The sequence below is a fragment of the Bos indicus x Bos taurus genome, chromosome 18 (genome assembly GCF_003369695.1).
Source record: "Bos indicus x Bos taurus breed Angus x Brahman F1 hybrid chromosome 18, Bos_hybrid_MaternalHap_v2.0, whole genome shotgun sequence".
In the NCBI taxonomy this organism is placed as follows: Eukaryota; Metazoa; Chordata; class Mammalia; order Artiodactyla; family Bovidae; genus Bos; species Bos indicus x Bos taurus.
In genome coordinates, this window is record NC_040093.1 from 30787867 (window position 1) to 30808042 (window position 20176).

The 20176-nt window shown below is 58.0% G+C and overlaps 1 protein-coding gene across 2 annotated transcripts in view; it reads left to right on the top strand.

The window, feature by feature from the left end:
- ATP6V0D1 (ATPase H+ transporting V0 subunit d1) overlaps positions 1-20176 on the top strand; it is a 39271-nt gene that overhangs the window by 13215 nt on the left and 5880 nt on the right. Inside the window, exons 1-3 of one of the 2 annotated variants that reach the window (XM_027516265.1) lie at positions 10335-10588; positions 17620-17715; positions 19882-20060. In XM_027516265.1, the coding sequence (XP_027372066.1) occupies positions 10350-10588; positions 17620-17715; positions 19882-20060 (514 nt within the window). In that variant the 5' untranslated portion in view covers positions 10335-10349. Of the gene's footprint in view, positions 1-10334; positions 10589-11789; positions 11962-17619; positions 17716-19881; positions 20061-20176 lie in introns of those variants that run through there. The other variant, XM_027516266.1, reaches the window with a different exon arrangement.

A 20176-nucleotide genomic window follows, 5' to 3' on the forward strand; every position in this document is an offset into this window, starting at 1 on the left:
GAGCCTGGTAGGCTGCAGTCCATGGGATCGCTCAGAGTCGGACATGACTGAGCGACTGTACTTTCACTTTCATGATTTGGAGAAGGAAATGGCAACCCACTCCAGTGTTCTTGCCTGGAGAATCCCAGGGATGGGGGAGCCTGGTGGGCTGCCGTCTGTGGGGTTGCACAAGAGTTGGACATGACTGAAGCGACTTAGCAGCAGCAGAGACAGGGAGCAGAGAGCTGAATTAAGGGATATGGAGCCTTGGGAGGGTCTTGGGGAACTGGAGGACAAGAGTGTAGAGGGCTGAACATGCCCAGGCTTCCTCTGCACGGTGTTCACTCTTACACCTTAGAAGGTCACTTATTGCACTGATGCAAGACAGACCAGTCCCTCATGACCAGATTCAATGTCCACCCCAGTCCTTTTCTTGTTCCATTTGGCTCTGCAGGTGCCTGCAGCCTTTTCCCCCATTTAACCCCTGGGGAAATACGTACCTGGAGTCCAAGGCTGTTACAATCACGGAGCCAGAGCCGAGCTCTGGACTGTTGACAGTGCCATCCTCCCTTTGGCCACAAGGGGGTGCACCAGGACCATTCAGCTGTCTGAGGGCCGGGGAAGAGGGTGTGGCTGGACCCACTGTCGCATCTCCTCTGCTTCTCTGTGCAGCATCTGCCTTAAGCCTCTGTCCCCTTGGGACTCTGCCCTGGGCCCTGCTTCCCTCACCCAAGTTTCCAGTCAGCCTTCCCAGGTTATATAGGGCTTGTGGCTCAGTGTCTCCTGTCTGTCCATCTCTTCCCACCCTCACCTCCCTGTGCCCCTGCTTCCTGAGTGAGGAAGAGGAAGGCCAGGGAATTCTCCTGGGATGCTGTCCACCATAGTGCCCAGTGCAGACTGCTGCAGGCTTGATCTCCAAGTTGTCTTCATTTACCTCCACCTGGGTCACACTGGAAGTCCTCAGAGTTGGAGCAGCAGCTTCAGTGCAGTGTGCCAGCTATGAATCAAGGGTCTTGGGGGCACCAGGTAGGAGCTTAAGCTTGCCAGGAGTCAAGGCCGTGCTCCCCAGGCTCCCAGAAGCACCATCCTTCCCTGGGTGGCCTCCACTCTGGTTCTTCTACTCTCGTCCTTCCAGGAGATGGAAAATTCATCCTCAAGACAGATTCCTCTCCTCCCAGCTTTCTTCAGCACTTTGGGGGGGCATGTAGGGGTGCCTGTGGTATACACAGGGACATGTGTGTAGGGTGACTCTGGGAGAGACCAAATCAGGCACCCCAGGCTCTATAGGGTATAGGTACACACAGTCAGGTTATCAGGTAATTGACAACTCTCCACCTTGTACCCCAATTTGGAGTAGTCTTTCCATTGGCCTCCCTGGCTTCTGCCTCAGCCAACACCCACTCCTAGATGATTTAAAAAAAAAAAAAAAAACTACTCTGCATGGGAATAATGGCCTTCCTCCTCTTTTAAAGAGAGGAAAATCAAGGCCCTGAAGGGCCACGTGTGCTGGGCCTGGTGCCTGCTCTGCCCATCTGCACCCAGCACCGTGTAGCTCACCTTGCAGGTCCAGGGCCTAGGGTGCGACTGCCCACCACCACCCCAACCCCACTACCATGTGAGTGTGGGTGGTCCTGGTGGGGGGCAGACTTAAGAAAGGTAAAGGGATGTGTGGAGGAACAGCCTCCACTGAGGACCAGGCCCCACTTTCCTGGCCAACCCTGGCCTGGCCCTGGGCCAGAGCTTATCCCCCGCTTTGGCCGCTCAGGCAATGGTTTTTAGGCTTTGACTTCAGCTGAGGCTTTGTGTTTGGCTGATGGATGGGGCTTCCCCCTCCAAGGAGTCGTCTGTGGTATCTTTGCTGCTTCAGCTTGGCCTCTCCTGTTTGCTGCTGCTCCACAGCCCGAGGCCTTCCCTGCACCTGTTGTGAGCTCTGAAAGGGCTGTTTCAGGGTAGCCAGGCCACTGGGCTCACCCTGAGCTCCTGCATGGCCCTCAGGGACTGGAGTTGCAGAGAGTCAGTGAGATCCAGGCTTGATCAGAGTAGAATATCAGAGCTGACTGGGCCCCTGCAAGTAACCTTATCCAACCCTCGTAGCTTCCCAGGGAAACTGGGACCAGGTGAGGCTCAAGGCCTTGCTTATGGCCTCCTGACATCTATCTTGGCTCCTCCAGTCCCATCTCTCTAGATTTTTTGATAGTTTCCTTCACTTATTCACTGAAGACTACCTGTACTGTGCCTCTTGGTGCCCAGCCTCCAACTTGGGAAGGGGTGGTCAGGTGAAAGAGACCCTGATTCTGGGGTGCTTTCCATCCCCCCAGGTGTCTTGCCACACGGTATCCAGTGTGGAAATTAAGGTTTGGGAGTTGAGGAATACAGGTGAGCTATGACCCATGACCTGACACACAGGGCCCAAGGCTGCTGGTCATGGGTTGTAGCTCACTCATTTCTCCCCACCCTCAATACTTTAACCTCTAAGCCAGATGCCATGTGGCAAAGCTTAGGGAAAGTGAGAGTCCTGGAGTGTTATCCCTCAGGCCTGGCCCAGGCTCCATGCCTCCCTGTCACCCCCGCTCTTCCACTGACTGCCATCATTTGAACCTAACTTCTGCTATGAGATTCCCTGAGAGGGAAATTGCCTCTCTCCCAGGGCCTGAGTACTGATCAGGCTCAGTCTGGTGTCTTACTGTTTCTCCTGCGTGTGTCCTGTCAGCCCCTAGAGCAGGGTGTGTGAGGAGTCTGTGATGCAGGACAGGACCAGCGTGGATGCTACTTCCTGCCACTTCCTGCCTGGCCCAGGCCTCTTGACTCAGCTGGGTGTGGGTATGGAGTGGGTCAACTCTGCTTCTGGCCCAGGTTGCTTGGTCTTGTTTCTGTGAGCTTCAGGGAATGAGACTTCATGCTGAGACAGCCCCAGATGAGGCCTGATCCTCTAAGCCCATCCACAGGCCCTAGGTCTCAGCACCGTGAGTATTTCCATAGCTTGGACTCTTAAGTACTGTGGAGCTGGCAAGATGCCCCTCCAGGATCCAGCCTGACTTGGCTTAAATTTTACTGGGAACAGCAGCCCCTGGGGGTCTTAAAACTGCTTTTCCCTAGTTGAAGTGAGCTCCAATTTTTCTTTGGGTCCTTCTTCTAGAGGACAATGCATGTAGAACAGAAGCCAAGCACTAAGGGCAGAGAGGATTGCTCAGGTGGTGTGGACCAGCGGACCCAGGAGCCTGTCAGGACACAAGCCAGCTTTTGAGAAGCTCCCTGCCACAGCTGGCCTTTTCCTGGGCTGCCTGGCACCTAGCCACACTGGACGTCTATCCCTCTTCTCATTCAACACCCAGGCAGACTTACATCTTTGGGAAAGTGCAAAGAAGCTCTTGCCAAGAAGCCCCAGGTCCACTCCAGCCTGCAGGCTCTGTAACTGAGGTGGTGAGCCTGGAAAAGAAAGAGCCTGCTCAGGGTCAAAGTACAGGCAGCAGCAGAGGTGTGGGCCCTGCCTCCCAGGGTGAGGCGGGCTGGCTAAGTCTCAGGGGAGGGCAACAGGGGAAGCCGCCCTCCAAGCCCTGGGTCTCCTGGGACATGCCAGTTCTGGTGAGCCCTGGGTGGGGATGTCCTGGTGAGGGGCTGTCCAGGCGGATCTCCACTCAGTCAGCGGAGAGCTTCTTGGAACTTGCCCTGGGTGCAGCCTTAACCAGTTCTGCCCCTCCCTTTGGCACGTGGGACCGTCGCCCGCCTGGCACCCTCCTGACTATCGGATGGGTTGACTTCCTCATGGGTTGTGAGTGATGCTTTCATTCTCCCAGCCACAGGGACAAGGTGTTCCTGAGAGCATGAGGGTAATTAAATGTGCTCTGCCAGCACCTGCCACCTGTCTCGGAGCAGGGAGAAGGGTGGTGAACCTCAGACATCCTGCTGCCTCCTAGACCAGGGAGTGACACTCCTGCTTATCAGATCCCCGTATCTGATATGCAGGTGGGTGGTGTCACCAACCCCAATGTCAGCTGGGCCCTGGCTACAGCTCAGTCCCATCCCCCCTCTGGGAATGCCGCACCTCACTGAAAGGCCTCCAAGGGTGAGACAAAATGCTAGTCTAGGGACCTGGGAAGGAGAACTCGCTGTCCTTTTCCTGCAGGGTCTTTGCCTCATGCCAGCTGAAACCCAGTAACTTGCATGTGACCGTGCCAGCAGTAGTCTCCAGGTTCTTCCCAAGACTGCTGGCACGCCGGCCCAGGGGCTTCCCATGGAGCAAGAGCTGTCCTTGGCTGCACCAGCTCCTGAGGGCAGCAGGGCAGTAGCTCACCATATTGTCGGGGGTGCATACCTGGGTCCTAGCCTCTGTCCAGGTGCCTGGGGCTGGGCTGCCCAAAGCTCTGTGTGATCCTGCTCATAGATGAGGTAGGATGTGGGCTTAGGCACCGGAGTCCCAGATTTTGAGCCCACTCTGTTCGTCCTTCCCCAGGAGAGAGCAGAGTGTGGCCTGTGTGCGTGCATGCCCGCGTTACCCAAGGACCCCTGGGGAGAGGACACACCAGAGCCCCCAGGAAAGGTCAGGGCCGTGGGAAGGAAGGGCAGGGGTACCCTGTGGAATGCCAAGGGGGACAGCTTGAGCAATGGCCCAGAGTCAGAACACAGACCACCTGATTGGGGCCAGGCCCGTCAGCTTGGGAGCCCTGGGTGAGAACCTTCACCAGCAGAGAAGGGGAAAGACTGCTGTGCAGGGCTTGGTTTTCTCTGGGCAACACCATTTCTGGGCCACCATTTCTGTGGCTACCCTGGGAAGCTGGCACTGCAGGACCTTTCACCAGGTGACAGCCAGGAGCCTGGGTCCAGAGATTCTACCAGCTGCTCAGGGTCAAGCTGCGGGGCAAGATTTAAACTCAAGTCACTGTGGCCCGAAAGCCTAGGGTCTCTCCCCATCGTCCCACTAAGGTACCTAAGGAACTATGTCCTGAGACCAGTGACCTGGCGAAGTGGGGCTGTAGTTGTCTATGGACCTTTTCCTGGGCCAGCAAGAGGCCATGGGCACCTCAGTTTGGGGTGGGAGCAATGCCAAGGCTCTGGATAGGGAATGCCAGTTGACATCTGAGGTAGGAAGGGGAAAAGCTGGCCTTTGATAGGAAGAGTTGGAATGCAGGGCTGGTCACTTACATGAGGTTGGCAGGGAACCTGTGATGGGCCCTGGCAGAGCCTGGGGGTGAGAGGATGCTTAGTCTGTGCTGCAGGTAAACCCAGGGTTAATGGTTTGTGTGCTGTGGCTCCCACACTGGGAGTTCCAGATGTGGTACTCTGACCCTGCACAGCCAGCCAGCCAGTGCATACATCTGCTTTGGAGCTGATGCGAAGAGAGGTTCCCCCCTCTCCCCCGACACCCAGAGCCTGGAGAGGAGACCCAAACACAGTCCATTTGCTGAGGGGGAGTTATAGTTCTGTTGAGCCACCAGCCTGGCCATCTGTCCCACTGTCTGAGTTTCGCTGCTTTGAGCTCCTGGAAGTTGCAGCATTAGTGAGCTCATAGGGCCAAACGAGCACTGGAGGAAGAGCCCAGAGCCAGTTCCTTCAAAACAGCCACTTCACCTGGGCCCAGGGAAGTGGTGGAACAAGCTCCAGGGCTCCGCCGCTCTCGCAGGGAGTGGCAGGATGGGCACACTGGGCTCTAGGGAGTGTATTTGTACATCTGGTTTCACTCAGCGGGCCTCAATTCCTGAAAACCCCTGAGCTCCCCAGGAGAGCATCGTTGAGTGACCTCTGGAAAAGCAGAAGTGAAGTCTGGGAACACACTGTCCTCTCACACTCAGCCGTGGCCAGCTGGCCAGCAGGGCCCCTTCATGGGCCATGAGGCCATGGGTGAGTCGAGAGTCGGGGGCTGCCCCGCCTTGCGGACTGTGCCAGGGCCGCCTCTGTGCCTGCTGGGCCCCTGGGGCAGCCTGAGACCAACCACTGGCCTGGGCCAAGACCCTCCCTTCCTGCCTTTCTCAGGCCCGTGGGGAGAAGCTGCAGAGATTAGGGACTGGAGACACCATGTACTGCCCCACGCCTGGAAGCCCTGGTGAGGCCAAAAAATGACTTTCAGGGCTGGCAGGATCTAGGAAAGATTTCAGGAAGCGGGTGGGAGGCAGGGCTGCCCAGCTGCCACCTCTCAAGGCCTGGCTGGAGCTGGCTGCCAAGCCCATACTTGGTCCTTCAGAGAGAAGAGAGCATTGGACAGGCTAGGGGTCCCCACGCTCTTTTGCTAATCAGGGTGAGAGTGGTAATCAGAGGTGCTAGCTGGAGCCAGGGCTCTGCTCTGAGGGGTCCTGGCCTGGAGGACCTGGGTTGGAATAGGCAGGAAGTGGAGGGACAGGTGGCGGCTGTGGGCCCTCCAGAACTCTGGCAGGGCCCTGGAAGGAACCGCCACACCAGGTGGGTGTTGGGCTACAGCCCGCCCGGGCACCTTCTGAGAGCTTGGCTGATCCTACTGGAGTAAGGACAGTGGTCTTTGACACAGGCAACCTCAGGGAGGATGGGAGCCCTGTGGAGGAGGGAGGGCAGCCCAGCCTTTCCCTCTGGGCCTGAGGAAGCGGCCCTGTTTCCCGGACTTCAGGGCTTCCCTGGGGTACCCTGTGCACTTCCCGGGAGCACTTCCTTGGAGCGGAGCTCACAGGCGGGTCACCCTCACTGGAGAACAGCACTGGAGGCGGAGGCAGTGCTGGGCCGGAGCTGTGGGGCCTCACTGGCTAGGGGAGGAGGTCAGACTCGGGGGCCACGGGGGCTGCTAGCAGAGGTGACAGCGACATGTTGGAGTTGGAAGACTGCCCTTGGGTGATGGTGTGGAGAGTGGGCTTGGGAACAGGGAGCAAAGGTGTGGAACAGGAGGCCAGCAAGAGAGCCCTGCAGCAGTGAGGAGGCCTCGGTGGCCCTAGGAGGCAGAGTTGGAAGAACAATCACAGAACATCGGAACAGCAACACCGGGAAGCAGAGGAGGTCTGGGGGGTCTTGGGTGGGTTTGAGGGGTCCTGAGAAGCAAGTCCCAGACCCTCAGGGGAAACTGGAGGCACTGGGAAACCGAGCTGATCAGCCTTCTCAGGAGGGCTTCAAGTCAGACTTCAGAGAGAACTTCCTGACAGCAGCAGCAGCAGCAGCATCTTCTTGGACATGAGAACTCAGCCTCTGAGGAAGTCTTTTGCTGTGAGAGATCCCAAGCTGGCCAGACATTCCTGGTTCTGGGCCACGGATGGGAGGATTTGGGGTAGACAGCTGGGCTTGTGGGTAGACCAGAGTGGTCCCCCGAGTCTGTGCTAACCAGAACACTGCTCCAGCCTCAGCCCAGGCATGTCTGGGGCTCTCAGGGCCTGTCACCTCTCAGGGGCTGTGGAGCTCAGGGCGCAGAGCAGAGTTAGCCCCAGCCTTCCCAGAGCCCCTGGCGTCCTTGTCTGCCCTCGGGGGCCGGGCCAGGGCTGGGTGGCCGAGTCTCCCATGGAGCTCTTAACAAGTTCCAGGCCTCTCCTCCTGTGCTCTGATCCCACCCCCCGGTCACACCTCCTCCACATCCCTCAGAGAAAGCAGGAAGCTGGAGGGCTGAGGGGGATGGTTTCTAATGGGCTTGTCTCAGCCCTGAAGACTGAGTAAAGGGCTTGGGGCTGCCAGCCACTAGGCCTGGGTGCCAGCTTTCTCCAGCAGGGTCAGAGCTGGTTCAAGAGCCCTGTGTGGTCCAAGCCGAAAGATCAGCTAGCCTGCCAGCCTCCAAGTCGCCACCTTGGCTGGTGGGCTGTCCCCTCACCCTGGGTCACAGGGAAAAGTGGGGCTTGGCCAGGGGAAGTGGTCTGGAGTGGCCCTTTGACAGCGTCACTGGGGGCTTTTAAACATGAGTTTCCTGGTAAGGAAGATTCCTCAGGCCTTGGGCAGCAGTCTCAGTAGAATCTCCCGGGTTTGCTCTCATCTGACAAAAGCCAGCAGAAACCACCCGGCCGTCTGCTTTCCAGCAGCCAAGTCCCTAGATGCAGTGTCAGCAGAACGCAGCAGCCAAGGCACAAGGATGTTTGCTTTAACGACCATGGGAAGCCCCAGGGGCGGGGGACGTGCAGAGGAGAACCCACCCGTCAGCTTGGCCCTCTTACATGTACTGTCTTCTCTGGGAACGACCAGCACCACAGGTGATGTCAGAGGGGTTGTTCTTGAGTCATGCCAGTGCAGGGCCTCTGTCAGGTGGGCAGTGAGTGTCCAGGTGGCCTCCGAGGTTCTGCAGGGGCGTGCCCTGGCTCCTCTCACCTGCCAGCTCTTCTGGAACAAGAGTCTGCCTGAGTGACTGGGTCCATATCCGAAAGGCCCATCGTGGGCCACTTCCCAATGGGAAGTGAAGTTTCTCAGTCGTGTGTGACTCTTTGTGATTCCATGGACTGTAGCTTACCAGGCTGCTCCGTCCATGGAATTTTCCAGGCAAGAGTACTGGAGTGGGTTGCAGAAGGGTCAAAAATGTAAGGGTTGGGGGCTCCCAGCTCTTCTGGAACGAAGGTCTGCCTGAGCAGCTAGGTCCATATCCGAAAGGCCCATCTGGGCCAAGGGCCATGGTAGAAGGGTAAAAAATGTAAGGGTTGGGGGAGGAATGGAGACTGGAGTTGAGGGTGGAGAGAACCCAGCAGGCCTGATCCCAGTCCCCTGCCCCACTATACTTGACTGTGGGATTCTGGACACCTGTCATGTTCCCTCTGATTGCCTTTTTCCGAAACAGTGAAATAAATGGGCATGGCTGGGAGATCCAGCACACAGGTTGCTACTGGCCTGGGGCTGAGTACTTAGCAGGGCCCCATCCGTTTCCAGGCAGGGTCTTGTTTCCCACTTTGGGTTGGGGTACTGCCTCCCACCGATCAGTGCCAGTCATTAAATGGAGTTGGTGGGAGCTGGAGAGGAGAGGGTGCTTGGTGGGGGAGCTGTGGAGTGGGCCTGCCGAGGCAGAGCAGCCCCGAAGAGGTGAGGCTGGAGCAGAGAGGTTTCAGGCTACTAGAGACCTTGCGCGGCTCTTGTGGAGGGGCAGCGCAGCACGTGGGGAAGCCTTCCAGCAGCAGGGATGCCGGGGGCAGGGTGGGTGTGGGTGGGAGGCCTAGTCCCTGGGTGCTGTGGAGGGTAGGAATCAGGAGACTGGGCTGGGGTGCAGCACCCAAACTCAATGTCCCAGAGAACAGTGCCCTGTGCATCTGGTCTGACTTCCAAGTCCCGGCTGGGACCTGGAGAGGCAGGAGGCTCACCGCCCGAGAAGGACTTTGCTGGCTGTGGTGGCTGGATGGATAAACATGGATAAATGGACAGGTTTGAGCTGCCAGCTGCCGTGCCAGACCGTCTGACCCAGAACACCATATGCCGGACTGGGCTTCCAGCCGCTGTCCACGCTGTGGCTTCCCCAAGTGGGGATTGGAACACCTGCTGTGTTTGGGCCAGAAATCCCTGCCTGCTGGTTTTTTCAAGTATCACAGTATTTACTGATAGATAAAAGTATATAAAAGCAGGGCATGTGACATATGACTTGATAAGTAGAGTTCATTTCAGAGGGACCAGTTCATACTCACCATTTGTTTCACAACAACCAAAACCACTTTGCAAGCATTAACAGGCTCTTAAAACCAACCAATTTTGTGCAAGTAAACCATGTTTCTTTAAAAAAAAAGTTCTGCACTTATCCAGAGCCAATCATATTGAAATGTAGCATATAAAACCTATTACTAGAGATAGAAATACAGGCTTTTGCTAATACAGTGAAACCCCTGAGTTAAGAGTTTTTCTGTAACAGTCAGATGTTTAATGCTCAACAAGTTGAGTGTTACTGAGCGAAGCATCTTCTCACCCGTGCCTTTTTCAGGCATAGGTGGGCCTTGGCCAGACTAGTGAGGAGCAGGAAGAGTGGAGCCAAGGCAGATGGCCTGGGGCGAGGACGGAGGGGTGTGGGGTCCTTGGGGCAGAGCAGGGACTGATGGCTTCTCCCTGCCCTGACTTGTCTGCATTTCTGTCCCTCTTCTGGGTGGCATGGGAAAAAGGTGTGAATAGTAGAGCAGTGGTAAAAGCAGCAGAGGAAGGCTCCCTGCTGGCCTCACGAGGTTAAAGTTCACTGCACGCCCAGGAACCGCAAAGGAACAGAGTGCTGCGTGCCACCCAGGGGCCACCGAGAGACGCAGGTGTCGAGTCCACCACAGTGGCGAGCACCGCTCCCTCCTTCCCTCCACACCTCCCTCGGAGGCATTCTTCCATCTCTTCTCTGATACACCTGACTGCGGGCTGGGAGCATTCTTCTCCCGATGGGGTGCAGGAGGAGGGGCACCGAGGGGTCCCCTCAGTCTGTGGAGTGATGATGTGTCCCACTTGCCCCTCCTCTCTCAGCGTCCCAGGATAGCACGGCCCTATAGGCCCCCGGACTCATGGCCGGGGCACTTGTGGAAGTGTTCCCAGGTGCAGCCCTTCCTCTTATCCCTCTGGGCAGCCTCCTCAGCAGACAGAAGGCGTGCAGAAGCCAGCCTCTGCTGCCGAGCCTTAATCCACACTTGCCTGCACGTGCCCACACAGCCACTGTCCTTGGTGCTGCCGTGGCCACCGCAGTGTCCTGCATATGCGAGTTCAGGAGCAAACCCTCCTGCTGTCTTCACCAGTGCTCTTCCCAGTCTTCCGTTTGTTCCACTGTAATTTACTGAACAGGAAAATGCACCAGAATAGCCTCGGTTCTTGGCTCTAGGATACTGCAGTGACCCAGACTCCCTGCGATCGTGGTTTGTGTGCCCCATGCCGGATGGGGTGTGATAACAAAGAAAAGTGGTGATAACAAAGAAAACATTCCAAGTGAAGGAATAGAGTGGTAGGGCTGCAGGAGTGGCTTCTGGAGAGGGGCATTGGAGGAGAGCTCATCACTTTCTAGCAGGGGGACAGGGAGAGACCCTGAGGTCAGGGTGTGCAGATGCGGTGGGGGGTTCTGCCTGGTGTTGTAAGAGCACTCTGGCTGTGGGATGGAGAAGAGACTGAGGTGTGGGAGGCACGAGCAGAAGCTGGGAGACTGGTTGTTGCCACAATCCCCCGGGACTCACCTGTCTGCTTCCCCAGGGCCCTTCTGCTCTGTCTTCTCACCTCTGTGCCTGTTCCCTCACCTCTGTTCAGAAGAGCTCAGGAGAGCTATGGGCTTGGCTACCTGCCTCCAGCTGCTCTCGGGCACGGCCAGTCTGTCTTCCCAGCTCGCCTCCTGCTCACACCTCTCATTTGCCCTCTAGGCCACTCCTTGCTCATGCCATCCTGCAGCTGCTTCCTTTGCATTTTCCTGTCTGCGTTTTACCTGGCCCAGCCTGGAGTGCTCCCTTATCCTCTGCCCTGCCTTGGTTCCCTCTCGACTTTACCCGCGGCATGGGGCATGTCCTTAATTTCATATGCATCATTTCTGCCACAGGGTATGTTGGCTTGCTTCTCTGGGACTTTGGAGGGTAGGGCCCGTGTCTCATTCTTCTAAATTAGGTCCCCTGGAGCCCACCAGGCAGGAGAGCCTCAAAGGCTGCAGGTTGTGAATGGCATCTTGGGTTGGGGTTTCCCAGGCCTTCTTGTCGTTTGGAGAAACAATGCTTCCACTTGTGCTTCGACTCTGGGCCCCATTGTACTGGCTCAGGGCCCAAGGGTCTGGAGCATCTCAGGGCCTTGGCCTGACTGCCCTGGAGTAGGCTCTGAGCCAACAGGGAGGCGGAGGTGGGGATGGGAGCTCAGGGTAGCAGCAGGACACAACAGCAGGGGAGGGGCTGGGGCCCAGAGTTGGGGTGGGGACGAGGACTTAGGATCCTGGGTAGGCTCAGCACGGCCAGCTCTCACCCTCCACCCTTGGGTTTCAGACCTGAAGCTGCACCTGCAGAGCACTGACTATGGCAACTTCCTGGCCAATGAGGCTTCGCCACTGACAGTGTCCGTCATTGATGACCGGCTCAAGGAGAAGATGGTGGTGGAGTTCCGTCACATGAGGAACCATGCGTATGAGCCGCTCGCCAGCTTCCTGGACTTCATTACGTGAGCATTCTCTATAGTGCCTTTCCTCCTTTGCCTGCAGGGTCCTCCCAGGTTGAGTGGCCAGGCTGGTCGTTCAATAGCCCAGGGCCCAGGCCATCACCTATAAAATGGGTCACCAGCCACTTCCTGCTCTCTGGTAGTCGGGTGGCACAAGTGTCCCATGTGGTCGTGCTGGGTGAAGCTGCTTTCCCTGTACCCCTGGTGTCATGGAGACGAGGGGTGACAGGAGGCCTTTTTGTCATTCACCTTGAACATTCACAGGTCCCACCTCCCACCCCCCAGGATGGGGTCAGGGAACGGGCAGAGCTCTGAAGAGTCAGGTTTTGAGGAGGGACCGTTAAGGCCCTATGACCCTGTTTGGGCTGTGGCTCCTCTGTTGTCTCTGCCCATGGCCCTGGGTTTCACGGAGCAGGGGGCAGGGTGGGGAGGGTGCTGAGCACCTGGCCGCCTTTCTGAGTTCTGGCCCAGGCCCCTGTCATGATGTCTCCTGGCTGCCAAGATTTCCTGTGCTCTAACCCTTGGGTGCAGGCCTACATCCACGAAGCTCCTGGAGAAGCTGACAAGAAAGGACCCTGGGTCCTCCAGGCTAGGGAGGCACGTGGATGAGGCAGCCTCTGCTTGCCAGGCACGCCTGTGGGAACAGGGAGGTAGAGAGGCCCCTCTGCCAGGATGGCCCAGGAGCCAGGGCCTGGTGGACAAAGAGATGGCCCGTGCCAGGTGGTTGCCCAGTGCAGGTGGTGGACAGAGGCATGGGTGGCTGGCGTCCAGGAGCGCACTCCTCATCATTGGAGTGTACGCTTGTGTTGTGGGAAGCCTTTCAGGTACTCTCTTGTGTACTGTCTAGCTTTAACCATTCCCTGATGGTGGTGCCCCCAGACCCGTGGATCTGCACGCCTGCCACACCTACACATGCAGGAACAGGGCTGGAAGCCTGCTGCCCACCCCCAGCCAGGAGCAGCCGTTTACTCGAGATTGTTCAATTAGGGGCTGTAGCCGAAAGGGCCCTGTCCTGGGGTAGGGGTCACAGCCTGGGACACCCGAAGGGCTCAGACTCTCTCCTAGCCTCCAGCCTCCTTCCTGGGGGCCGCCCTGCTGTCCTGGCTGGGTCTGTGATCACACTGCCCTTGCCTCTGTCAGTGTACAGCCAACATGGTCCTACTGGGCAGGAGGCCAGAGAAGGGGTGGATCTCATGCTGCTGCATTGGGGCTTATATTGCAGTGCCTGTCTGTCAATCAGTCCCTAGCCTGGGCCTGTGTGGCCTTCACCCCAAGGCCAGGGCCGAAGGACATACCAGGAAGCAGTGCATTTATTACCAGAGCCCAGCCTTCGCCTTGTTTGCACAGGGCTCCCTCAGCTTCCTGGTGAAGTTCTGGCCTTGCCAGCTAGGCCGGCCAGAGGAGGCTGACCTCCTGCCAGCGGTCGGAGGGCAGATGTCATCCATCTTGCTGCCGGCTTGGCCCCCTGCCTGTGCCGCCTGGCCTATCTTGGTGCCCTCAGAGACTTGATCTCAGCCTGCCAGGCCATGAAACTGGAGACGACTCTGAGCATGACTGAGGCCTCACGGCTGCCAGCTCTTTGCTGGAGGTTGGCTGCAGCCACCAAGCATGCTTAAAGCGGCCAAGCGCTGTCCTGGGGCGGACCGTCACTTCCCCACCCCTTCCATCCATAGGTGATTGTGGCTCACAGTGTCCCATCCCCTCACTCCTGCTCTTTCCCAGGAAGGACTCAGCAGCCACGTGTCAGCCCCTCTGAGCCTGTGGCTGCTTGCTCCATGACCTCGTCATCTCCAGTGACCCACTCCTCTGGTCTCCATTTCAGCCACCCCCGCGATGGCTGCCCAAGACCATGTCACCACCTGGAACCGCTCCACCCCTGAAACCGCTGAGTCAGGCACCCCCTCTCTACCCATGGCCTTCGGGCCCTCCAGCCCACTCTCAGTCCCTTGTGGGACATGGGTTCCGGACTCAGCAGGGTCTGGACCTCGCTTCCTTCCCCGCCACCCCTTCTGTCTTGGTTGTCCTCGCTCCCCAGCTGAGGTTCCCTGATCCATCATTTGAGCGCTCTTCTGCCAACATCCGCAGCTCTCTTGGCTGCCCAGCTCATGGTCCCGCCCAGCTGGCAGCTCCCCAGCCCTGGAGGAAGCCCAGCAGCCTCCAGCCTGCAGGCAACCGCCCCCACCTCCGCTGCCGGGAGTGGAGCCGGGGAAGCCAGTGTTGGTGGATTTTCCCTGCTGCCAGACAGGCACGCTCACCAGTTCAGCTGGCCTGGCCTGTCCCTGCCCAGCTGGCTGCTTGCTCTCCCCACTCAGCACCCTGTAGCTCCCCAAGCTTCCCTCAAGGTGGGGCGACCACCTCCCCATCTTAAACACCATCTGTCTCCTGCCTCCAGCCTTCTCTCTGGGTAGACGGCCTACCTCTTCACTTCCAAATTCTTCCCAACAGCATCTAAAACAAGCTCAGATCTCTCACACCATTAAAATCCCATCTCGTGTAGCCTAAATTTTTACATTCACTCTCTGTTCTCTCACCTCCTCCATCCTGAGCCTCCAGCCTGCTTCCAGCCATCCTATCATTCCACCACAAGGCCCTGGCTAAGATCACCGCTGACCTTCATGTGGCCAAGGTCTCCAGGCTTAATTAGGAGCCACATCCGCCTTATCTCCTTCCAGCAGTCTCCTTCCTCTCGAGGTGTCTCTTTGATTTTTTTTTTTTTGTCTCTTTGATTTAACTCCTGCCTCCCTGGCTGCTCCTCCACCTCCTCTTCCTCCTCCTTTCCACCTTCTTAACCTCCTCCACCCTGAGTCACACCAGGAGTAAGGAGTGTTGCAGAAAGGGGTGAAGCCTTCGATAGAGAAGCCTTCCCGTCCAGGGGACCTTCCCCCACCCTGAGGACTCACCACTGGCTTCCCTGAGGAGATGGCTGTTTGGCTGAGGCGAAGGGCATTTGAAAGAAGAATTGGGGGAAGGCTGAGGGAACCATACACATCCCGAGCAGCTAGAGCCTGAATCCCCTGGCTCTGTTACCTTCTGGGAAAGAGATACCCTAGACATGTCCAGAAAAGGGAGCATCAGCTAGATACCCCATCATCATGGGTGTAGAGGCTTGCAGGAGCAATGCCACTGCTGTCCACAGACAAAGCCGGCCCAGCTAGGGCGGAGGTTGGGACCTGCACAGAGGTTAATCTTCGCTCCAGCTTTCAGAGTCTCTTAGTTGCCTTTGGAGCTGCCCCAGGATGGTGGGCAGGCTCCTGCAGGTGAGTTCCTTGTCACTTAGGATGTTCAGGCAGAAGCTGGGCAAGGCTTCCTCTGTCCTCCCATGAGGAGAGACAGTATCCAGTGCTTTTGTAGACCCCAGCCAGCCTTCAGCCAGCACACATGACCAGTGTGAGCTCTGGGCCAGTGCCAGGAGGGAGGGAGATATATGGGTACAATGGGATGGGTGCCCGTGGTGGTGCAGATAGCTTCTGGGGATGCTTGTGGGCAGTTGCCACAGATGGAACCAGGGGTCACAGGAGGCTTTCTCATTGAGAGGACTCCAGGGGCAGATGGGGTTCGAGAGGCCATTCAGAGAGTGGGTGGCCAGAGTGAGGGCAGCTGCCTCATGTTCAGTGGAAAGGCCCTGAGTGAGAGACATCCCACTGAAGTATGCCATCACCAGTCGTGTGGTTTTGAGATGATTCAGCTCAATTTCATGGTGAAAACATGTGATACTGCACTAACAGCTCCTTCCAGGCCCAGCCATTCACTTGCATGTCTGACATGGGACAGAGCCTCTATTAGGGCTTCTTAGCTTTGGAGGGGACCTTAATCTGGGCCATCTGATGATGGCTTCCCAGAGGAGAGTAGGCCCCAGAAGGGGAGCTAGGAGAGGGGCTTGTGGGAGGAGTGAGTTTGGTGTCTGGGGAGTTGCAGGTGGCCTCAAAGTTCTCTGACCTTAGATAACTGAGCCTCCCTAGAGGGGACCATCCCCAGTGGGTAGCACCTGCCTACAGCCCAGGGCACCCACTGGCAGAACCTAGGTGACCCGCACCATCTTGGGGAGGAGAGGTCTCATATTCTGGTGTGCCAGGGGCTTCAGTGTCACCAGCCAGGTGTGGGCAGCTGGAAAGAAGTTTTGTCTCAGAACTGTGACCTCAAATGCCCAGTGTGCCTGTCAGCACACGTGCCACTCTCCCCAGGTCACATTGCTCAAGCCTTGGGCTCTGCTGGGTCACAGCAGGCATCAGGTATCCTTAGGCTTCCCATTTCTGGCCCCCCAGCCTTCACTGTCCACAGCTACCACCTCTGAGTTGACGGCAGGGTCTCTGTAGGCTGGGGTGCTGGCCTAGGCCTCACTCCTGCCCTGAGCAACAGCTAGTGATGACACTGTTCTTCTGGGCCTGATGGAAAGGGTGCAAGTGCTCTGTGATGCCCAGAAGGCTCAGGTTGAGTGGGAGGACCCAAATGGACCTCGGGAGAGGGCAGGATTTTAATAAGGTGAGGGTCAGGGTCTCACCAACTCTGCTGGGGGCTGTATGTCAGTCATCCTGATTGCAGAGGGGAAACTGAGGCCTGACAGGTAAGGCCTGTCTTCTTTCCAAGCCTGAAGCCATAGCTTGATATCTCTTCACTTTCCACTGGGGCAGGGCTTGATAGGACCCAGGTGTGATTGAGCACAAGTATGATTACTAGCAGCCTCCATTCGGAGCTGTAGATAGGCCAACTGGCTGAGCTGGCTGGGGTGCGTAGTCATCGTGGCCTCCTCACCAGCCTCAGACCTGGCCCCCAGGGCCAAGGTGATGAGACCGTGGGAGTAAGCCATCATGCTCCAGCAGGTGGCGCCAGAGGGCACAGCAGAGGGACAGGGCTTGGCTGGGGGCTCCGAAGACTTCTTGGAGGAAGTGGCTTTCTGAACTCCATCCCAAGACTTCTGTCAGCCCAAGCTGACTCTTTGAAGGCATAGGGTGAAGGAAGGCCTCTGGGCAGAAGAATACAGACTGCCCCACTCCCACCCCAAGAGGGCCTCTTTGGCCTGGCGGGCAGACGCCTGTCCACTCCCCAGCTGTCTTTCTCTGGAGGGAGACGCTGACCAGCTGGAACCTCACTCACTCCTATTAAGGCCGAGTAAGGGGAGGGCTGGGGGAGTGACTTTCTGGGGGCAGGGAGGCAGCTGCTGAAGCCAGACTACGACAAGGAGGAGGATTTCCCTGCCTGCTGAAAGCCTTCACCTTGGGGGAAGAACGGACAGCTGGGCCAGCAGCATCTCTGCCTTGCCCTGCCTCCTTTCATCCCAGAAAAGGAGATCCTGGCTCTCATTGGGCAGGGGAGAGAAGCAGGGGCTGCTGCCATAGCAACTTTGTCATTGACCTGGGGGAGGGAGCTGCTGGGCCTGGAGCAGGGTCATCCAAGGCTGGCCTAACCTAGATAGAAGGGGGGCCTTGGAAGGAAGTAGGGGGCTTTACTTGGCTTAGCATTTCCCTTGGTGCCCAGCCAGGACTTCTAACAGACTTCTAGAGTCTGCGGGCAGCCGGCGGTGGGCTATGACCAGCCCCCACATCTGCTGTCGGTGAATCATAGCTGGCCTGTTCCACATCACTGGAGGGACGGCCGCAAAGCCAGACAGTGGAGTCTTCCCACAGGGCTCACCTCCGAGCCAGGTCAGGAGGGCTCTGATGCCAGTCTCATGCTCAACATACATGAATACCCTGTGGTACAAGGAGTGGGGAGGTTTAGAGAAAGGAAACTGACTTGTGGAGAGTCCTCTAAGAAGACACGGTAAGATGGGGAGTGTAGAGTCAGGGCATGCAGACCTGGACATGGGTGGAGGTATGTAGACACTGGCCAAGGGACATCGTGCTCATCTGCTTCGTGGGGTGACGGCCTGGGGCCTGCAGTCTCTGTACCTTACATCCTCTGACAGTGGGGCTGCTGATGCTGGTGGTGTGGGATCGGTTGGATAGTACAGCTTGAAGAGGTACGGTGTTCCCCGCCTGCCTGTCCAAAACCTGGTGAGAGCATGAAAGAGCATCTTCAGGTTCGGCGTGGGGTTTCCGTGGCTCTCTTAGGGAACATCAGTGGGGCTGGATGGGTCACAAGTGGAATGTTGTGGGTCCTGGGGTGCATGTGAGGCAGCAGGGGCAGGATAGCTGTGCTGTGCAGGGTAGGGGACAGTGCGGGCTGGGACTGGAGACCACAGCACAGAACCCTACCTAGCGGGTTCTCTTCGAAGTCCCTCCATGCTGCCAGCTGGGTCAGGTCAGGGACAAAAGGCTGGCCGTTTGGGCCTTGTGGCCGCGAATAGCCTCTGTCTGCCGCCCTCGGTTTGAGGAGGCAGGCCTGTCTCTTCTCAGCACACATCCTGCAGCTGACCCAGCCGGGTTGGGGCGGAGAGAGGGCAGCTGCCTGGCCCCAAGCCCAGGAGAGCAGAGGTCATAGCAGGGCGCTGGGCTGGGTGGGAGCTGGGGGAGTGTGTAGCAAGCAGGGGGGTGGGGGTCAGGTTGGGACAGGAACTGTGGTTTTCTCCTCCTGCCGCCTTCCTGGCAGGCCCTGTGGGAGCTCCCCCAGTAGCTAGCCCTGAGCTGAGGCCTAGGCCACCACCTTCCTGCTTCTCTTCCCTTGGAGTTGGGGGCACTTCCTACCTTGGACAGTCTCAACACTGGGTGCCCAAGGTACTGTCACGGGACAGCTGGTGGCCCACCTGACAGCTAGGTGGGGTCTGTGCTCAGTGTTTAGGGCAGCAGCCGCTAGGCCAGCTCCCACCCTTCAGTGGGAGCCTCTCTCTGGCCTTGGAGCAGTCCCCCCTCATGCCCCGAGCTCATCACTGGTAACAAGCCGTAGGAGTGTTGTGGCTCCTGCAGCCCGACTGGGGCCCTCCGTCCCTCTTCACCCCATTCCTCACGCAGGTGACTACATAGAGCTCTGGGCCACAGCCCCTTTGTGGCCTTGTCTTAACGGGCAGAGGCAGAGCCCTTTGCCAAGTCTGAACCGGGAGGCCCCAGCTCTCCAGCCCCATCTGCTGCCCGTGCGCTGTCCAGAGCCGGCCTTCTGGGCCGGAGGGCACTGACCTGAGCCCCAGCTCCTTCCAGGTCTCTGGGTCCCCTCCAGGCCATCCTGGGTGGATGACTCGCACTGGCCTCAAGCCCTAAAGGAGGAAGCAGCGCCCTGTTCTCGCAGTGGGCTGCATAGGACAGCTGTCTACCTGTCCGTCTCGGCCTGACCTGCGGCCTTACTCTAGAGGGGGCCTCCCACTGTCTCTGATTTTCCCTAGACACACCTCTTCCTACCCAACTCCTCAACCTTCCCCTCCTCTGGCCATCTCCCCCTGCCGCCCCACCCCCATCTCCCCACAGCAGCCAGAGTGACTGTGCTGCTCTTGCTTGTATCCTGCTCATGACCCCTCACGCTCCAGATGAAGTCAGGACCCTCAGCCGGGCCCATGGGACCCGCCTCCAGGCTCCAGGCGCTGGCAGCACCGCCCTGGTTCCCCTCCCTCTGCCAGCCCTGACAGAGTTCAGTTCCTCGAATGCGTCTGCCGCTCAGCAAATGCCTCCAGGTCTTTGCACACACTGTTCCCTCTTCCTAGAACATGCTTTCATCTCTCAGTTCTTTCATCCCCCAAGCTGGCCTGTGTGTCCCACCTCCGTGCACCCATGCTTCCCACGTCCTGCCAAAACCCTGGTTAAAGCCCTGGGGGGCAGTTAGTGACCTGCTTCCCCGTCACTTGCTCACTCACAGGGCATGAAGTACCCCCCTTGCATCCCTCATGGGGGGCCATGTCTGTCCTGTGCTTCTGGTGCTGAAGGAGGGGGCACCCTTGGACAGGGAGAGGAGCCTGAGGCGGTGCTTGCAGTTGAGGGGTTGACGGCCTGCACCAAGTGGGGGATGGGGCACGGCATTGTGTCCAGACTTTAAGGGCGCTGTGCTGTTGTGTGCCTCCCGCAGTTACAGCTACATGATCGACAACGTAATCCTGCTCATCACGGGCACGCTGCACCAGCGCTCTATCGCCGAGCTTGTGCCTAAGTGCCACCCGCTTGGCAGTTTCGAGCAGATGGAGGCCGTGAACATCGCACAGACACCCGCCGAGCTCTACAATGCTATTCTGGTGGACACGCCCCTGGGTGAGCGGCCCTGGCCCTGGCGGAGGAGGGAGAGGCGAGCAGTAGCATCAATGTCAGTGCCTCTGGGTGGGGTTTTTTGGACCCCTGGGGGCAGCCCAGAGCCAGAAGGTGGGGCC